We start from the raw sequence: 21,491 nt of genomic DNA on the forward strand, positions 1-21,491 counted from the left end.
TACAATCAAAATTTCTGATTGTGACAAAAACATCAAAAACATTTTTCAAAAAATTGCATAGTTTTGCTTTTAAAACATGGACTTCTTCCATTTATTTTAATAGCAGTTCAATGAAATAATGATTATCGGTTTTCTGTTGAGTGGGTTTACTTAATAAAGTTTATTACCCCAAAGTACCTGACCAATCAAAGCTTCCTCATAATAAATTGTCACTTAATTAGTCAAGCAGTGGCCAAAGTTGTTAATTCACTGTGGAGAGTGGGGAGCTGCAGGCAAGTTGAGCAATAAATCTCTTAAGATTGACACCAGAAGCATAGCTATGTAAATATCTGCTTCAGTCTTACAAAAAATAAAATACCTTTATGGAACCATAGGATAATCACCATTGCTGGTCAGTAAATAACATAGCATCATATCTTTCTCTGGAGTAAATGGGTCTTTCAATACATGCAGCTGGAAACGGGATACAATTTATTCAATTGCACCAAGTCAAGCTATTGACTTTACAAAAATGTTGCCTCAATGGACAAATGTGGAGATGAAGGTCTTGTGTAGAATTGTTTCCGATTAAATACTGGGAAGACTGAAACCATTATCTTCAGTATCCACCACAAACTCCATTTCCTAGCCACTTACTCTATCCCTCTCCCTGGCAACTGTCTGAAGTAACCAGAATGTTCACTATATTGCTGTCATATTAGGATTGCAATGGGTTTCTGACCTCATATCCAGGCCAACAATAATACAGCTTATTCCCTTTACACCTCCAGCACTCAACAACATCCTTCCCTCAGCTCGTCTGCTACTGAAGCCTTTGTCCACACTTTTTTAAAAATCTCTAGATATGCCTTTTTCAATGCAATCCTGGCCAGCCTCCCATTTTCTACCCTTTTGAGATCATGTCATCTACTTGTGAATAAAATCATGCAAAGTGCTGTATACCCATCACCTTGGGTTCATCTACCTGTGCTAGTTTAAGCAACATCTGGATTTTAAAATTCTCATTCAAATCACTTTTATTGCTTTGCCCTTTTCCATCTCTAGCTTTCTGCAGCTCCTCAAACTTCAAGATAACTGCCTTTCTCTTGATTTGGACCTCTTACACATCCCACATTTTCATTGTACAATTAAATGTAATCATGACTTAAAGTGACCCAAGGGCCTAAGCTCTGGAACTCCCTCCCTAAACCTCAGTTTTTTTTCCTTAGTTCTCCTTCCTCGAAGATGTTCCATAACATCAAACCCTTTGATCAAGCTTTTGATTTCTGTCCTAATATCTCATGTGGCTTAATGTCATTTTGTTTAAAAATCTCCTGTGGAGCTCTATGGATGTTTTACTGCATTAAAAAACCTATGGTCGGAATTTTACCATCGCTCCTGCCACGGGAATCGGAGCGGGCGAGGGGTGGACCATGAAAAGCTCCGTTGACCTCGGGCGGGATTTTACGGTTTCAAGACGAGTGAGGTTATAAAATCCCACCCAATATAATGTAAGGTGCTGTGAATTTAACATATGTAACCTTCATGTTCATTCTTAGGCTGCTATTACAATTGAACATTCATTATTATTTTGAAGGAGAACAACAAATAACCATCATTGTTTCATGACATGATGAGAAAGATTACAGATGGAGACCAAATGGGGATATAGTCCCACCCAGATAAACTAATGAAAGTCTACTTGTAATGGCCAAGTCTATCAAAACGAGGTCAGAAGCCATGAATGAAAAGTTGAAACACTTTGTTGTTACTTAGCCATATATGTTAAAAATCCATTATTAAATTCCTAAGGGAGCACCAAATGTCACTATTCACTTTTCATAGGAAGATGATTGCAATCAATAATATTCTTACTAGGAAGAGGATTGCAATAGATATCAGAGTATACTGCTCACTGCCTCCCATGTAACTTGTCAATGAACTTTATGACAACCCCTCCATATTGTACCACCTTACAGAGGTAGCAAACTGATGCTGTTACTGGACCAGGGCGGCACAGTAGTTACCACTGCTGCCTTAACATGCCAGGGATCCAGGTTTGATTCTATAATAATAATAATTGATTCAATAATACAGCTTATTCCCTTTACACCTCCAGTGTGGAGTTTGCATGTTCACCTGTGTCTGCATGGGTTTACTCTGGGTGCTCCGGTTTCTTCCCACAGTCCAAAGATATGCAGGTTAGGTGGATTGGACATGCTGAATTGCCCCTTAGTGTCCCAAGATGTGCAGGTTAGGGAGATGGGTGGAGTAAATGCATTGGTCACGAGGATAAGGCGAGGGGATGGGCCTAGGTAAGATGCTCTTTCGAAGAGTCGGTGCAGACTTGGTGGGCCGAATGGCCTCCTCCTGCACTGTAAGGATTCTGTGATTCTAATCCAGAGGCTTAGGCGAATGATCAAGAGTTCAAATCTAGCAGCTAGAAATTTAAAATCAGTCAATTAAAGATAAATCAGAGATAATGCTTAGTTTCAGTATTGGTGAATGCATATCTTTGGATTGTCAAAAAAACCATCTACTTCAGTACTGTCCTTCCTTACCCAGTCTGGCCTTTGTATCATTGCAAATCCAATGGAATGTGGTTGACTTTTAACCAGCCTCTGAAATGGCGTAACAAGCTACTCAAACCACAGGGACAGAGTATCATTAAAATAAAACCAAATGCACCACACAGCATTGACTTAGGTATCAGATTCAGACATGACAAAGGCACACCCATTCCAGTAGACCATGCAGAGTCCTCCTTTTTAACACCTAAGGACGTGTGATAAAATTGGAAGAGACTAATTAAACACAACCTGACAATCATGCTCACAGAATTCCATCTTTCAGCTAATGTCCCACACTCCTCCATCACCATCCCAGAGTATGTCTGTCCCACTAGTAAGCCAGACCCACCAGAGGTGACAATATAATGATACACAGTTAGGAGGGAGTGGTCCTGAGATTACTGCACATAAACTGCAGACCCCATGAAGTTTCACAGCACCAGGTTAAACATTTGCAAGAAAACCTCCTGATAACTATTTACCACTCTCCTTCAGCTGATCAATCAGGGTTTCTCCATGTGGGTAGCACAGTGGTTAGCACTGTTGCTTCACAGCTCCAGGGACCTGGGTTCGATTCCCGGCTTGGGTCACTGTCTGTCTGTTTGCACATACTCCTCATGTCTGCATAGGTTTCCTCCGGGTGCTCCGGTTTCCTCCCACACTCCAAAGATGTGTGGGTTAGGTTGATTGGCCATGCTAAAATTGCCCCTTAGTGTCCTGAGATGCGTAGGTTAGAGGGATTAGCGGGTAAATATGTAGGGATATAGGGGTTAGGCCTGGGTGGGATTGTGGTCGGTGCAGACTCGATGGGCCAAATGGCCTCTTTCTGCACTGTAGGGATTCTATGATTCTATGTTGAACACCATTTGATAGATGCACTTAAAGCACCAAGGACTCATGTTTTCTGATGGGAAATTGCGGTGCCCATTACCAAGAATTACTTTACTAACCCCATTACTGACTGAGCCAGCCAAGTCCTGAAAGACATAGCTGCTTGGCTGGACTTGCGGCAGTCACCAAGAAAATCAACGTGAAGGATCCTACAACCACTGCATAGTTCACATCATGTCATGAATGGAAGTGAACAATTAAACAACGTATGGTAAAAAGAGGCTCCATGAACACACCCATTATCAAGTGACTGCCCTTAATATCAAGGCAGCATTTGACTGGGTGTAGTAGCATCAAGGAGTAAGATTGAAATCAATGGCAATCGGAGAAAAGTCTCCACTAGCTGGAATCATACCAGAAACCTAACTGGGCTAGCAACAAGAGCAGTTCAAAGGTTGGAATTCTGTGGCAAGTGACTGAATTCTGAACTTCCAGCATCTGTGAGGTATAAATCAGGAGTGATGGAATACTTTCCAATTGCCTGGATAAGTGCAGCTCCAACAACACCCAATCAGCTTGACACAAACTTAAATATTCACTCCCTCCACCACTGGTATACCTTGACTGCAGTGTGTACCGTCTACAAGATGCACTAACAACTTTCCAAGGCTTCTTTGACAGCAGCTGCAATTCCCAAACTCATGTCCTCGACCATATGGAAGAATAAGGACAGCAGGTGCACAGGAACATCAACATCACTAAGTTCCCTTTCAAGTCACTCATCTTCCTGGAAATGTATCATTGGGTCAAAGTTCAGGAACTCCCTACCTAATACCATTGTGGGAGTGTCTTCACCACGCAGACTGTTGCAGTTGAAAAAAATGGCTCATCACCATCTTCGGAAGGCAATTAGAATTGGGTAATAAGTCCTGGTCTTGTCATCATTACCCACACCATGTGAATGAGGGAAAAAAATGACCACTTCGGCATTTCATGTAACTACTTTCTCCAGATAACACTTCCTTTTTGTGAATGTCCTCTTCCCCATCACCTTTTAGCCTTTAACTTTGTTTTGATGTGCGTTCTGCTGTATTTCTTTAAATAATTGTGAATGTGTATTTTGAATGGTTCAGGATTTGCCTTCAGCATCACAGTTTTAATCTCTTTTATGAGTTTTGAATTTGTCTTTTGAACTTATTTTTTCTATGCTGTCTGATTGGCCAAAACTTCCTCTGTTGTCATTTTCCTGCCTTTTCTGCTTTCAGAGAAATAAATGTAGTGGAAAAATTCCTTATAGCAACCAAGTTTCCAAGTTCCCTCTGCATTCACTAAAAACAGAATTTACGAAATGCATTAACAACAACTTTCAGACTTTTTACTACCAACGCAAAATACAATAAATTGAATTTATTTTGGCATTGCTTTGGAGCAGTTAGACGTGAGGACATCAGCTTATTGTGGCACTTCTCTGTGTGCTGTAATCATGACGTCCTCAAAAACAAAGACAAGTAAGAAGCCTGTCCTTTTGAATTCATCATTACCACAAGTGCAGAATTGTTGGTAATTTTTGTCAGTGACTATACGTGGTAACAAAAACCTAATTTATTAGTGGTAGATCTTTGAGATCACCGACTATATCATATGGATGGCCTTTTACCACAGATTGCAATCAATAACAGATAAGCTGATAAAAAAAGATCATCAGCCCGTATGTAATGAGTTGGATTAAATAATTGCAAGTAATTTTTAATACTATATGCAATATTCAAAACACGGGAATCATTTTCATTCCTTGCATAGTTCCGTTGTCCAATATATAGCCACCAATGAAAAATGGCTATTAATTATTGTCGACACAAAGAAGCAGACCACCATAGATGTGACAATTGATGTACTTGCCTCCAGGGTAAAGAAAAGTTCATACACTAGACAATTAATTTAATTGTTTTTGGAGTGCAGTGCCAAGGCAAGGAGTTCACAGCTCACGCTGTGGTATTCAATGCTTTAAGAATATCAACAGCAGGAAAAACTGCTGCTAGTGATGGACTCATTTGTCTTCCTTAGTGTATGAGCAAGTTAATAGCTGAACAAAGAATTCTTCCTAGCATTTAGACGTGTCTTCATGGAGATCTAGAGATGACACACACAAATCACTTTACAATGGTGCAGTAAGAATTTTTTATGTGCAATGCAGTGCTCACGTCAGTTGTGACAAACGTCTGGTTCCAACTTAGTTGTTTAAGGGGAAATATTTTATAATCCCTTTGTGTGTTATAACCAATGCCAGAAAGGAGAAAAGGAGTTTATAAACAAATTATCCACACCAGGAAAGATCTCCACTGTTTTCCAGATGAAACAAAATGGAGAGCATATTTAACATTACAATGTTTTATGTTTTTTGTTATTTAACCTCAGGGTGGAGATGAAAGAGGATTGTTAAGCCTTGCATTTCATCCCAAATTCAATGAAAATGGAAAGCTCTACGTGTCTTATACCACCAACCAAGAACGATGGGCCATTGGACCACACGACCACATTCTTAGAGTAGTCGAATACACTGTATCCAGGTAGTGCGATAACAAAACGAGATACTTATGCTCCAGCATGTCTTACAAATATTAATTACTGAACACAATTGAACAGAACTTCATCTGCTGTAAATTACACTGTAAATGCCATGGGGGCAAAATCTTGTTGTGGCATCAGGGGTCTCGTCGGGCCAGCAGTATACTCTCACTGCCTATTTTTTGGGAAGGCCCACTGAATCACAAGCCAATCAGGCAGTGGCGAGACCACTGGTGGACCCTGGAATCAAGACCTTGAGGATGGAAGTGCCACCTAGTGAGAGCTATTGGCCAAAGGCTAGCAGCTCTTATGATCAGCAGCATTTCTGAGGAGGCTGTGACTGCCACAGGAAAGACACCTTTATGGAGTCCCAGAATTGTGGGTGACCCAGGCTACAGGTCAGTAACGTGGAGGGTGGGATTTAGTCAGATGGGGGTGGCAGGTAAGGGAATGAGAATTAAGATGGCTCTCAGTAGCTCCCCCCTCCCAATGTCCAGCCCTTTGATCAGGCACTGATTGCATTTGATGGAGACACCTTTCCCCACTAAGAAGACAAGCTTCTTGCACAGTTTCACCTGTTTTGCACAATGCATGACCACAAGCCCACTTGCAGCTGGATCAATACCAGCAGCGATGGGATGAGAACCTAACGTGGTCATTAACTGCCCACTTAACGGCCTCAATTAGCAGCAAGGCAAGTTGACCATGGGCCTTCCCACCCAGAACATAATTCCAGTGGAGATGGAGAGGCAGCGTAGTTTAGGTACACCTAATAACATGCCCTTCCCACCTCCGAGCTCGCCACCAGTGAGAGCACAAGATTCCACCCATGATGTGAAATATGGTGATGCAATTTAATGGTACACCAAAACAGAAGCAGGCTGATAAACGCCTAAAGCTCTTCAAAATGCCACATGTGGCAAGAATCCAATTGTTTGGCTGTTAGTTAATTTCACTTTAAAGCAAGTTTTAGCACTGAATTATCTCCATCAATTCTGCATATCAAGGTTTTTTTAAAAAATCACATTTTCCAAATATGCAGATGCTTTATTTCCATTGTGTTTAATTATATAAAGTACGGTTAGGATGTCAGATGAAGAAAAACGTGTCCATTTCTAGATATATTTTAAGAACATAATTTAAATATCTCAACTGAATAGTTAAACATTGCTACCATGAAGACAAAAATTTTAAGTCAGATATTTTTTGGTTTGTCTTTTCTGTTGACTTTTATTAATTATTTTGGAGTCTGACTCCGTGAGGGCCTAGAATAAATGTCGGTAAAAGCACGTCATTAATTAAAAAGTGTTAAACTGGACATAAAATTCATTCTATGGCTTAGTAAGTCAAGAAGTATTCCTGATACAAGCAGCAATTTTCTCACTTCATTTAAACAAAAGGAATATTAAAATAAAAATCAAACTATCAAAAGGAATTTTAATGATATTTAATTATCAACCTATATTCTTGCCTTTTTCCCCTCAAGTAATGAGGAAAGTTGTTAACTTTGACTCACTGATAGTACTCTAGAGTTTTGAATCAGAAGATTGTAAATTAAAATCCAACTCCAGACATTTAAGCAGCTAATCCAGGTTGATCCTTCAGTTTAGTCATGAGAACGTATTGCACTGTCAGAGGTGCTGCCATTTAGGTGCGAAACGAGACTTCTCTTGCTTCTCAAGTGGGCATTAAAGATCCATGCACTATTAGAAAAAATAAAGGAGAGTTTTCTCAGTATCTTGACAATATTTGTCCTTAAAATAGCATCATCAAATCAGATTATTGGCACTTTAATTTAGTTGCTGCTTGTGGGATTTTGATGCCAACATATTGACATGCTTCTCTACCACAGTGACTACACTTCAAAAAAAAGAATTACTTAGTTGTAAAGCACGTTGGGGCAAACAAAGGTCATGAACATCACAATAAAAAGCAAGTTCTTTTCTTAATGCATTTTTCAAAGGAATAATTATATTAGTAAACATAATTGTAATTTCTTTCACAGAAAAAATGCAAATCAAGTGGATACACGAACAGCAAAAGTATTGACTGAAGTAGCAGAGTTACACAGAAAGCATTTGGGTGGACAGCTCTTGTTTGGGCCTGATAATTTCTTGTACATCTTCCTTGGAGATGGAATGATTACCCTTGATGATATGGAAGAGATGGATGGGTTAAGGTAAATAGCGATAAAAAACAAAACTGTAAAATGTACGTAATGGTATGTAATTATGAACGTATTGTCAAAAAAACTTGTGATGAAAATGCTTTACGGCACGTGGCACCCAGGTTCAATTCCAGCCTTGGTGACTGTCAGTGTGGAGTTTGCACGTTCTCCCCATTTCTGTCTGTGTTTCTTCTGATTTCCTTCCATGGTCCAAAGATGTGCAGGTTAGATTAGGTGCATTGGCCATGCTAAATTGTCTCATTGTGTCCCAAGATGTGTAGGTAGGGGGATTAGCAGAATTACTGGATGGGGCGATCTGTTTGAGATACTCTGTCAGAGAGTCCATGCAGATTCAACGGGCCGAATGTACCTCCTTCTGCACACTAGGGATTCTATGAAAGATTTAGGACGGAATTCTCCCAAGAAATTTCTAAATGTCGTAACAGCGAGAATGACGGAATGATCAGGCACGTTCCGCACTGCAATCCTCCCACACTCAGTCACTTTTTTTGGAGAGTTAGGAGTTTTGTGCTGGGGGTGTGGGGCCTAAACACCCAAGTGAGTCCAGCTTCAGAGTGCTTGGGGGCCATTTCGCATGGGCGCCCTAATCTCACAGTGCACTGGGAGACCCCATCAGCCTGACCCCCGACATGGCCCCCCCAAAATGCCCCCCATTATGACCACCTTCAGGATCCACCCCTGCACGACCCCTCCCCATCAGACCTCCGACATAGCCGCCATGTCATGGCCCCCACACAGACCCCAACCCCTCGGCACTGCTCCTGACACCTGCCAGGGAGTCGGGTGGCCACTGCCAGGGTATCCGGTAGTCTCTGCCGGGCTTTCCGGTGGCCACTACCGGGTGTCCGATGGGCACTACCTGGCCATGCCCCTAAGTACCTGGGGGCTTCGATGGTCCCTGTGTCCCCTGGTGTGACCATCGCACCAGTTCTCCACGAGTGGAGACCAGTAGTAATTCATGCCGATGTGACCTCCCGCTGGAGAGGTGGGAACATTCTAGGATCAGGGACAATCACGTGTCAAACTCGCTATTTAGTTTGAAATCCAGTCAATCTCATGCAAATGGGAAGGGCGCAATTGGGTTCACGGCATTAGAAAGGGTCCGGGAAAATCACAAACTGTTTGGTGCCGGGTGCAAAACCGATTTTTGGGCCCGCACGCCATTCTCCAGGATCAGCGCGATTTGCTCCAGGTGCAGTGAGATTGGAGAACTGCCCCCTTACTATTTAATGTCCAAGTTGATATATGACTAGTGTAATTTAGTAATGCCAAACAAAAGAATTTGGATTTTAGAAGCTCTCCTTTTCTGGTGTTTTTTTATTTTCATTAACTTTTCCATTAGTTCAGTTATTATTGAAAATTAGAGATGGAAAAGAAAGGGAGAGGGTAATTGAGAAACTTATGAGATAAATGGAGACACTTAAATACACTTAAAATGGAAAATTTACCCGGTTCAGTTGGGATTCATCCAAGGTTGCTAAGAGAAGTAAGAATGGAAATTGCAGAGCCTCTGGTCACAATCTTTCAATCCTCCTTGGGTTTAACAGGTGCCAGAAGATTGAAGGATTGCAATTGTTGCATCCCTTTTCAAGAAAAATTAGGGATAAATCCAGCAATTACAGGCAGATCAGCCTAATATCGGTGAGAGGAAAACTTTTAGAGAGATCGGGCAGAATTTTATTTCAACCGACCCATTTGCAGATCAGGAACTCATTTGTTTTAGCAGTTGGCTTTGCTGTGGCTGTTCAACAAAGCCAAGGTATTAGCATCCTGCTTCTGTTTCTGGATCATTCACAGAGTGGATGTGATGCCAGCCTGCACCTTTCAATGAAACCTCTATTTAAAGGGACCCTCAGCATGGATCAGAATGACTGCATCCTAATGAACGCCTTTCTATTTAAAGGGACACTGGGCATGGATCAGAATGACTGCATCCCTTATTCTTTGTGAAGGCTGCAAACAGAAGAATAATGACAGGGAAACATAGGAAGGCTGCCGGAAACATAGGAAGGCTGCCAGAAACACCACCCCTGTTCCAGCCCCCTCCCCACTGACCCCACACCAGCAGTTCTCTTGATTGTTCCTTGGATGTGATGCTCGAGTTTTAACAACACCAGGTTAAAGTCCAACAGGTTTATTTGGGAGCAAATGCCATTAGCTTTCGGAGCGCTGCTCCTTCGTCAGATGGAGTGGAAATCTGCTCTCAAACAGTTTCCAGATGCAATTTTACAACTCATCCACTTCATCCTGGTCCACAATGTCTTCACCTTCAACAACCAGTTCTTCATCCTGACACACGGAACAGCCATGGGGACCAAATTCGCACCTCAATATGCCAACATCTTCATGTGCAGGTTCGAACAAGACTTCTTCACCGCACAGGGCGGCACGGTAGCACAGTGGTTAGCACTGCTGCTTCACAGCTCCAGGGACCTGGGTTCGATTCCCGGCTCGGGTCACTGTCTGTGTGGAGTTTGCACATTCTCCTCGTGTCTGCGTGGGTTTCCTCCGGGTGCTCCGGTTTTCTCCCACAGTCCAAAGATGTGCAGGTTAGGTTGATTGGCCATGCTAAAAAATTGCCCCTTAGTGTCCTGAGATGCGTAAATTAGAGGGATTAGCGGGTAAAATATGTAGTGATATAGGAATAGGGCCTGGGTGGGATTGTGGTCGGTGTAGACTCGATGGGCCGAATGGCCTCTTTCTGCACTGTAGGGTTTCTATGATTCAACCGATGCTATACACTGGATACATCAATGACATTTTCTTCCTTTGGAGTCATGGTGAACAATCACTGAAACAACTATATGATGACATCAAGTTCCAGCCCACCATCAGACTCACCATGGACTACTCTCCGGAATCGGTTGCATTCTTGGACACACGCATCTCCATTAAGGACGGTCACCTCAGCATCTCACTGTACCGCAGATAACCTCATAATGCTCCACTTCTCCAGCTTCCACCCTAAACAAGTTAAAGAAGCCGTCCCCTACGGACAAGCCCTCCGTATACACAGGATCTGCTCGGATGAGGAGGATCGCAACAGACACCTCCAGACGCTGAAAGATGCCCTGATAAGAACAGGATATGGCACTCAACTCATCGATCGACAGTTCTGATGCGCCACAGCGAAAAACCGCACCGACCTCCTCAGAAGACAAACCCGGGACACGGTGGACAGAGTGCCCTTCATCGTCCAGTACTTCCCCGGAGCGGAGAAGCTACGGCATCTACTCCGGAGCCTTCAACATGTCATTGATGAAGACGAACATCTCGCCAAGGCCATCCCCACACCCCCACTTCTTGCCTTCAAACAACCGCACAACCTCAAACAGACCATTGTCCGCAGCAAACTACCCAGCCTTCAGGAGAACAGTGACCACGACACCACACAACCCTGCCACAGCAACCTCTGCAAGACATGCCGGATCATCGACACGGATGCCATCATCTCACGTGAGAACACCATCTACCAGGTACACGGTACCTACTCCTTGCAACTCGGCCAACGTTGTCTACCTGATACGCTTCCCGAGGCATGGTACATTGGGGAAACCATGCAGACACTACAACAACGGATGAATGAACACCGCTCGACAATCACCAGGCAAGACTGTTCTCTTCCTGTGGGGGAGCACTTCAGCGGTCACGGGCATTCGGCCTCTGATCTTCGGGTAAGCGTTCTCCAAGGCGGCCTTCACGACACACGACAGCGCAGAGTCGCTGAGCAGAAGCTGATAGCCAAGTACTGCGCACACGAGGATTGCCTAAATCGGGATGTTGGGTTTATGTCACACTATCAGCAACCCCCACAGCTTGCCTCCTGGACTTGCAGAATCTCACTGGCTGTCCTGTCTAGAGACAATACACATCTCTTTAAACTGTGCTTAATGCTCCCTCCATTCACATTGTCTGTATCTTTAAGACCTGGTTGGCTGTAGAGATTCGCATTCTAATCAGTATTCTGTAACTTGATTTTGTGTCTCTGTGCCCTGTTTGAGAGCAGATTTCCACTCCATCTGACGAAGGAGCAGCGCTCCGAAAGCTAATGGCATTTGCTACCAAATAAACCTGTTGGACTTTAACCTGGTGTTGTTAAAACTCTTACTGTGTTTACCCCAGTCCAACGCCGGCATCTCCACATTGTGATGCTAGAGACAGTGAAGACCAAAAGAGAAGCCCTGTTTCCTACAGACGCTGAAGGAGCAGCGCTCTGAAAGCTTGTGGCTTGTGCTATCAAATAAACCTGTCGGACTTTAACCTGGTGTTGTGAGACTTCTTACTGTGCTTACCCCAGTCCAACGCCAGCATCTCCACATCACGGAAGGAAGAAACCAGCAAAATCGACCAAACAAGTCTGGCTGGAGGTATCAAAAGTAGCAGTAGGAGTGTGGTCCCTCGTAGCTAGATACAGTTCCAGGTTTAATGACCTAAAAGGACAGGAAAGCTGAGTATCTTAACACTTTGAGCTGTCAACCCCCACACTGACTTACCCAGCATTCTCTCAGACAGCACTTCTCAGGACAACCTACCTTGCAGCTCCATTCATTCTTTTCTTTTTCCAGGCTCTCCTCAAATCCTCATCTCAACAGTCAACAGTGACTCATCTTACTGACATTTCACACCCATACGTCACTCACACTCCACAACGGTTATTCCAAATGCTCCACTTGTTGCACTCCTAACTCTTTACTTTCTAGCATTGCAGGAGAATAGAAAGTACAACTCCATGGAGAGGGAGAGAAGCAGGGTTGGACCTTGCAGTGATAGTCACATTGCAAATTGATTGCTGTGGAGAAACATTCTTTAGCGATTGGCAAGTCCATGGACATTACAATGGAGAGATGGGTTCTCCCACATACCTCTGGTGGCATGAGATATTATATTGTTACTTGGCACATGATAGTCACTCATGCTGAATTGATGTCACCACTAACTAGTAACCACCAACTAAGAAACGTCATGATATGCACAATGCAGAGTTTGAACCCTTTTCTCATGTGATACATTTCCTGTTGAGACAAATAATCTTTAAAAAGAGGTTTGAATTCCCAGTGACCAACTCAAAGAGTCTCACAACAATATTTCACATTTTAAAACTTTCTCTATAGCAGCCAAATGAAAATCAACATCAAACATTATTTAGTAGACTAACTAGTACACTTGTATAGAAAAGTTACCCCACAACCAAAAACCTCATGCCACATTTGTATGTTAAACATGTGCCCTCTGCAGAATTGTAATCTTTACAGGAGCTAGTCCAGAATTACTCTCAGCTTCTAACAGGCTTGCTTCTCACATTCCGCTGAGTTGCAGTGTCCAGTGTGTGGCGAGAGTTGTTTGCCTTAGCCTTCTGAGAATCTCCAAACCAACGACCAACAGTAAGGCCCATTCCATCGACTCTTTCTCCTGGCTGCTGCAGGGCAAATTTCTATAGGTGCCATCTCTTTAACCATAAAACAAGCCCTCATACACATTCTGCCTGGTGACCACCAGAGAACAGCCTTTTCCCCCAGCTGTTACTTCTCTGTCTCTTTCTCTGGATTTCTCGCTCTGTCCAGGTTCTCTGAATCTCACTGTGCAACTGTCTTTAAGTCTACCCATATCAAGGCCAGCTTCTGTTTCCTTTGTCTTCAGGTATGATAGCTGGCTCTTGAATTTCAACAGGACTTGCCCTAGCCTCTTTGTCCCCATGGCGATCAAATCACATAGGCTTATCCCCAGGAGAAACCAATGGGAAACATGTCCCTCTCCATTGCTCCATTTTACCTTGAAGTGAAAGAAACTATTTATAACATAACTATCTTATAAAACATCACTGATTACAAATGTCAGCAATAATTTGACTTTCATCTCCCACGCATCATTCAAAAGTGATGAAGGAAGCTGACAAGTCCTCCGAGGAGGGTAAACACTCTGATGAGGCATTATCACATCACTCATACGCACCATACTCCAGCATAGATGCACACATTTTGGCGGGTAATCCAGTAGAGATAGCCAGATTGTCATATGGTGAGACGCACATCACATGTGAAGAGGAGCAGGTTCTGATAACAGAAACAGCAGTAAAAAGCTCTCATTAGAGAGCACAGGACACTTAAACTCTGCTCCACTAGATGCAGGTGCTGACACTTGGGAGTCAACCAGGACAAGGGTACTTGTGGAATAGTAACTAGAAATATATGTGCTTCTATCAGCATTTCCAGAGACAGTGCACACTCTTGAAGAGAACACGGAAGCATCTGTTTCTAGCATGAAAGCCATGATGTCTCAGAATTTTCTGCTAATGTCTATCTGCATCAAAAGAGTGGCCATCTGCATGGACCATCAGACATGGAAGGCAGCTGAGTGCAAGCTGAGCCTGATGAATAGTCTGCACACTCAGGATTCCACTTTACACAGGATAGAGCAAAACCTTGTTTTGGTGGCTCAACGCCTCAGTGAAATGCAGATAAGTGCTGTCCAGTTCTTAGCTAGCAGGGAGCGCAGGTAGACCATGAGAGGAAAGGTGGAGAAAAGCCACACATAAGTACAGGCTCTTTTCAACACACTCCTACCTCTCCGACCTTGTAAATCCCTCTTCAGACACAGCCCCACATGCCACTTCTTGTCAATGATCAAGTCTGTTCTGCACAATTGCAGGTAGAACAATCTTTGGTGGAGCACTCACAGGATCAAAGGAGGTCCAGCAGGGGTATCTCAGCTGTCAGTGCCGGGGGACAAGCAGCCTTCCTCTAGCTCTGCTGAAGTAGAGGGGTAAAACAAAAATAGATGAGAAAGACTTATTAGTTGCACAAGCTGATTTACTCAGGTCTGGATAACAATATGCATGTCAATACATATATGTTTATTTTAAATAAATCAACCACTTTATCAGAATTCTTCATTCTCTTATCGTCTATTTTGTTTAATCCTAAACAGCAAATGGACAGTAGCCTTTAGGAGAATGGTATTACCAAGTTGGAAAATGAGAAAGGGTGTGAATGTAATGATTTTTAACAGTGAGAATGGATTGTGTTGGGGTAGGTATGTGGCCAGCATCACTGCACAGCCATTTGGCCTCAGATTAGCTGAACTGGGCCTGCATAGGAGAAGCTACATAATTCTTTGGTAGCCAGATGAATGGCTGCAGACTCCATGGTTACGTGTGGCTGCTCAACTTTGTTCTCCTCTTCAGTCTGCACCTTCTTCCCTCTGAAGTTCTAGTCCTTTCTGCAGCATTATGTTGTGCAACTCACAGCAGACCACCACCATTCTGGAGACCCTTGCTGGTATATACTGAAGGGCATGCTCAGATATCTGAGCCACATCATCAACAAACCAATGACTTGCTAAGTTATTGCTCTTGCTCAAATGGCACGTGTTGTACCTCTCCTATGCATCAGTGGTAGGGCTCCTCACAAGTGTCACTTGCTAGGAATTCAAAGGATATCCTTGGTCTCCAAGAGGCCACCCGGTCAGATGTGACTGTCGAAGAATGAAGGACTCATGGCAGCTTCGAGGAAATCATGTCCAGACATGAGTAGAAACCTTGCACAAGAAGCTGCATATTGAGGGAATGGAATCCCTTCCAGTTGATAATTACTCCAGGCTGATCTGAGGACATTGATTGCGACATGTGCATCCAATAATTCCCTGAACAAGTCTGTAGGAATCTAGCCACTGCAGAAAATCCAAGAACCTATCTGTGTCTGACTGATCTCATCAGCGTCTAAGTGGATGTTAGTGGCCATCTTGGCAAACGTAGCATTGATCACTTGGGCATTATAATTGTGGACAGGTCGTTGTAAATCATGTGAACGTCACTAGCAAAACTTGAAAGGAATTGGATCCAAAGAAATTCAGGGCCACTGGCAATGTGTGCCCACATTGCCCTCTTGGAAAGAACTCTTCTTCCAGGAGGCTTCTGATGTCAGTAACAAACTTAATTGGCCCTTTGAAAAATATGGTTTAATGAATGAAAGTCTACACTAGTAAAACCCATATTTAACTAACTTGATTGAATTGATTGATGAGCAATGGAGAGGTAGAAGAAGGTAACACAGTTGTTGTGCATGTGGACTTGTAAAGGCATTTGATGTAGTATCGCATAATAGATCAGTTGACAATTTTTTGCAAGGAAGGTCAAATTTGATTGAGCAGATAGTGGTGAATCTCTTTCTTGAGCCACTGCAGTGCATGTGGTGATTATACTCTAACAGTGCTGTTAGGGAGGGAGTTTCCAGGATTTTGGTGCAGCATCAATGAAGGAATGCAGATATATGCCCAAGTCAGGATAATGTACTACTTGGAGGGAAACTTGCAAGTGGTGGTGTTCCCATGTGTCTACTGTCCTTGTCTTTCCAGTTGGTAGAATCACGGTTCTAGAAGGTGCTGTCAAAGAAACGTTGTCACGTTGTTAGTGTGTTTTTCAAATGTTTTTCCAGCGACCAACTTTTACCAAATGGCTGTCCCTCATGATCCAATCCATGTCCACTTACTACTTAATGTGAGAGGTGAGCCTGCTTGGTCCTCAGGATCTCACTCCAATCAGGTTCACATAATGAGAGGTCAACGCACATATCGGGTGCAAAATTCATCTTTGTGAGAATGGAAATTGTAGATGGTACACACTACAACTGCAATATACCTGCAGTGAAGGGACTGAATGATTAAGGTGGTGCCACTCAAGCAAGCTGCTTTGTCCTGAATGGTGTCAAGCTTTTTCAGTATTATTAGAACTGTACCCATCTAGGCAACTGGACAGCATTCCAGGACTTCAGGAGTATTCCTGACTTGTGCCTTGTGAACTGTGGAAAGGCTTTGGGGAATCGGGAAGTGAGCCACTTGCCACAGAATACTCAGTCTTAGACCTATGTGGCTAGTGCAATGACCAACTGGATCAACAGTGAGTCTCCCCTGCCTCCCCCCAGATGTTAATGATGGGGAATTTGACAATGGCAATGCCACTGAATGTCGGGGAAGATGCCAAGACTCTCTTTGTTGGAAATGGTCATTACCTGGCACTTGTCTGATGCAAATGTTATTTTACCTCTTACCAGGGCAGAAAGTTGTCCAGATTTTATTGCATGCAGGCGTAGACCACTTCATTTTCTAAGGAGTTATAAATCGAGCTGAACAATATGAAGCCATCAGCGAATATTCACATTTCTGACATCATGTTGGAGGGAAAGTCATTGATGAAGCAGCTGAAGTGGTTGGGCTGAGAACACTACCCTGGTACAGGAACAGAGAGAGCTGGAGTATATGTAGACAAATCCCTAAAGATTACAAGACAAGTTAAAGAAACATTTAGAATCCTTCACTTTATCAATAGAGGCAAAAGGTATAAAAACAACGAAGTGATGTTACACCTGCATAAACCTCTGGAGGATTATGGCAAATTCTGGGTATCACATTTTTTTGGAAGGGTATTAATGTCTTAAAAAGGACTGGCTATATGTTAGCAAAGTCTTCAGTTAGGTGAAGAGACCAGTGAAATTGGGGCTGCTCTTTTCAGAGAAAGTTATAGGGAGAATTGATAGAAATGTTCAAAATCTTGAAACATTTTGGTAGAGCCAAAAAAGAGAAGCCATTTCCAGGGTCAAAAGGCTCTGTAACTAGAGAACACAGATCTAAGATGATTGGCAAAAGAACCAGAGTTGAAAGCAGGAAAAACATTATTATGCAGAGAGTTGTTAGAGAACCTAACAACTAGCAGCAGGAGTAGGCAATTCAGTCTCTCAAGCCCGGTCTGCCATTCAATACGATAATGGCTAATCTTGTCTTGGCCTCAACTCCACTTTCCTGCCTGTTGTCCATAACCCTTCAACCGATTTCTAATTAAAATCTGTCTATCTTCTCAAATTTATGCAATGTCCACCTAAGAATTGAAGGATTATGGAGAATGGGCAGGGAAGTGGAGTTGAGGCTGAGCAAGATCAGCCATGATTGAATTGAATGGTGGAGCAGGTTCGAGGGGCTGAATTGCCTACTCCTGCTCCTAGTTATTATGTTCCTACATTCTCATATCTGATTGCTGCTACCTGATTCAAGTAAATATTGCAGATGAATCAAAGATCTTTACCGTCGATGTTGATGTCTTCTAACATTTTCGTGAAATGATTTTGTTGGACTTTATCAAATGCTTTGGTATAATCAGTAAAACATAGGTTGAGGTTGTTTTGCATATCAGTGGCTCTTTCTGCCAAGGTTTTTAAAAGATAGAAAAGGTACCTTGGAAGCGTAGTAAAATCCAATATCAAAAGCAGGACTGAAATCCAAAAAAAGATTGCACAAAATTAAGGAACATTAAAGGAAACATCAACTTGAATCTTGAAATGAGAATCATGTGATCAAATGTTATGTATGGTCAGTAATGGATTGTGGTTGTGAGGCTTGGAGAATTTGGGAGGGGGGTGGGGGGGCAAAGAAAATCGACAGCTTTGAAATGGGGTGCTTAAGAAATATCCCAAGAGTAAGCTGGATAGAGAAAATAGCTAACAAAGAGGTAATGAATGGGCTGGAAGAACACGAGAACTCTAAAAAGTATCAACGGAAGACTTTTTCAGTCACATTATCCATGCAGAAGGGTTGAAGTGCCTAACCACCAGAAAGAATACCAGAAGAAGAATAAGAGGCCAACAGCAAAGGAAGCAGCTAGACAATATTAAAGATTGACTTACCCACAATACTGACAACAAGGTCATCCAATGCTGCTATGATTGGAAAGTTTGGAAGACCATGGTCATCTTACAGCATGCGACAAAGCAATTAGAAGATGACTATCAGACTTTAGGGATGAAATGGAATTGCACTTAGTAGCAGTTTAGTTGGTAAGCCGCAACATGTCTCAGTTAGCCAAGGTTGCCTGAATCAGAAGAAAGAAAGTTTCAACCCCACAGCAGAATAGACCACATAATCTAGACCAAATCTACATCAGAGTATTGAGGAGTGCTGCATTACCAGAGATCTTACAAGTGAGGTGTTAAATGAAGGTCCTGTCTGATAAATAAATACCATCCAACATCCGGAGTCTATATTACAAACTGATCATTCATCTCACTTTCTATTTCTGGTCCTTTACGCTGCTTTATCAGTACTTCTTTCATCATCACCGCTCTTTTCTTCGTATGTGACATCATCAGTGACATTCAGTCTTTGGATGACATATTAGCCTACACAGCAGTGAATTAATTTCAAAAGGAATAGGTTGTAAAGCATTTTGGAATATCTTGAGAATGTGATAAGTTGCTGTTGTGTATAAATGCAAAGTTATTATTTAGCATCTCCCAGTAGCAGCACAAAGCTTGCTCAGCTAACCAAAGTAATGAGTTTGCACTTGGAAACAATAGAAAGAATTCAGTACTATTCCTAAGCTAACCAGTAAGCACAAGCTGGTGGAGAGTTTGAAACAGAGCGCGTAGCCTAGGAATGGACCACATGGGAATATGGGTGTGTATAATTACCACTTGACTGTATGGGAACTGGTGTTGACTCATACATTTAACAGTAATTAACACTTATTAATGATGTCACTATCTCTCATTAGACACACACCCTCAGGAGAGGTACCAGATAATTTCCTAAGAAATCTGCTCCAAAGCACCATTACATCATCAGAGAGTAAAAGCAGTTATGCTGTATTCATTTACTGCAATTACTTTCATCTGCTTGTGGAAGTAACCTAAATCAATTTGTCTTCCATTTTTTTCACTCTGTGTAGAAGCACCTCACCTTGATTAGACACTGATGCTGATTAAAAACATGAAGCCACAAATGTGAGGAATTGTTGGTGCAAAACAACCCTTTGTCCCTCTACATTTTCACAAAACTATTGTTAAGGGAAAAGTATTTCCAAATGAGAGGGCTCCACATTTGGCTCAAAGTTTGCTACTTGGCAAACTACCTGAAGTGACAATTTATTTGAATTCACAGTTTGTATTATTGTTCATCCTTGTTTATTAACAAAAATCTGTGTTTGTAATTCTTTTCTAATACTTATTGTATAACCTTTCCAGTGATTTTACAGGCTCTGTGCTTCGGATTGATGTAGATACTGACTCCTGCAATGCGCCCTATGTTATACCCAGAAGCAATCCATATTTTAATAGCACCAATCAACCACCAGAAATATTTGCGCATGGACTTCATAATCCAGGGAGGTAAGTAGGCTTAATGATTCTGTAGATAAACTCAAAATCGCAGTTGTTAAAATAGAAGCATAATTTTTTGCTTTATTTGTTACAAAGACAGGTGTCGACTGGCACAAATTCATCAACACACATTTTTTTAAAAATAGGACGGACTAAACAAGATTCAATTCAATTAGAAAATTATAGTGCTATGCATATATTTGCAAATTTATTGGTTAAGTGAACCATATGGAGGAAGGGAAGTGGATATGTGGACATAAGAACTATAAAATAATAAATATTGGAAACTGAACTAGAAGACATGCTGAACATATCCTATAATTTGAAGTATATTTCTTTAGTTTTCATTTAAAATTTAGTTAATTTTAATCCATTAAATATTGTTTAAAATTACTATCATTTTGAAGCTAATGTAGACTTGAAGTATGCATTCAATGTCTTAAGTTGTGACAATAGGACCACAAGAAAAGTGTCACTGCTCTTTATAATATCACCACTGAAGGATTGAACTGCCACGTCAGAGACAGAAGGATTTATTCTTTTGACTGTGGATCATAGAATTTAATTCGCTGTGGAATAAATTTTGTATTTAAATTATATCATTTTCTGTGGAGGTTATAATGGATATTTTTTAAAGTGTAAAATAGAGAATACAAATGTTTTTCTTAAAAATTACAATTAAATGATAGAAATAACTGATTTTCAAAGATATATGCTTATTGTTACCTGGTTCCCCAATAAACAATATAAATTACAAATCAAAACCAAATTACAATTTGGATCTAAAGGAGCAGCATTAAATGAAGCCTGTGTGTTTAACAGTAACCCCCACAGCTTGCCTCCTGGACTTGCAGGCTGTCCTGTCTGGAGACAATACACATCTCTTTAACCTGTGCTTAATGCTCCCTCCACCCACATTGTCTGTATCTTTAAGACCTGGCTGGTTGTAGGGATTCGCATTCTAATCAGTATTCTGTAACTTGATTTTGTGTCTCTGTGCACTGTTTGAGAGCACATTTCCACTCCATCTGACGAAGGAGCAGCGCTCCGAAAGCTTATGGTATTTGCTACCAAATAAACCTGTTGGACTTTAACCTGGTGTTGTGAGACTTCTTACTGTGTTTAACAACATAGCATGGAATTTAAACTAAATGTGGTGACAGGTGGCTACCCCGTTGTCCAGAATGACAGGAACTTGCACCCTATTCAGAACCAGGAAGC

The 21,491-nt window shown here is 41.9% G+C and overlaps 1 protein-coding gene across 3 annotated transcripts in view; it reads left to right on the forward strand.

Annotated features, from left to right (window-relative positions):
• The window catches only part of hhip (hedgehog interacting protein), a 175,661-nt gene that overhangs the window by 55,612 nt on the left and 98,558 nt on the right, over nt 1-21,491 (forward strand). For all 3 annotated transcript variants that reach the window (XR_013497730.1, XM_078212128.1, XM_078212117.1), the window contains exons 5-7: nt 5,796-5,947; nt 7,951-8,124; nt 20,136-20,279. Coding sequence is in view for 2 of the 3 variants with exons in the window: in XM_078212128.1 (XP_078068254.1) it covers nt 5,796-5,947; nt 7,951-8,124; nt 20,136-20,279 (470 nt within the window). In the remaining variant the exon portion in view is untranslated. The remainder of the gene's footprint in view (nt 1-5,795; nt 5,948-7,950; nt 8,125-20,135; nt 20,280-21,491) is intronic.

This window comes from Mustelus asterias, chromosome 1 (genome assembly GCF_964213995.1).
Source record: "Mustelus asterias chromosome 1, sMusAst1.hap1.1, whole genome shotgun sequence".
Lineage (NCBI taxonomy): Eukaryota > Metazoa > Chordata > Chondrichthyes > Carcharhiniformes > Triakidae > Mustelus > Mustelus asterias.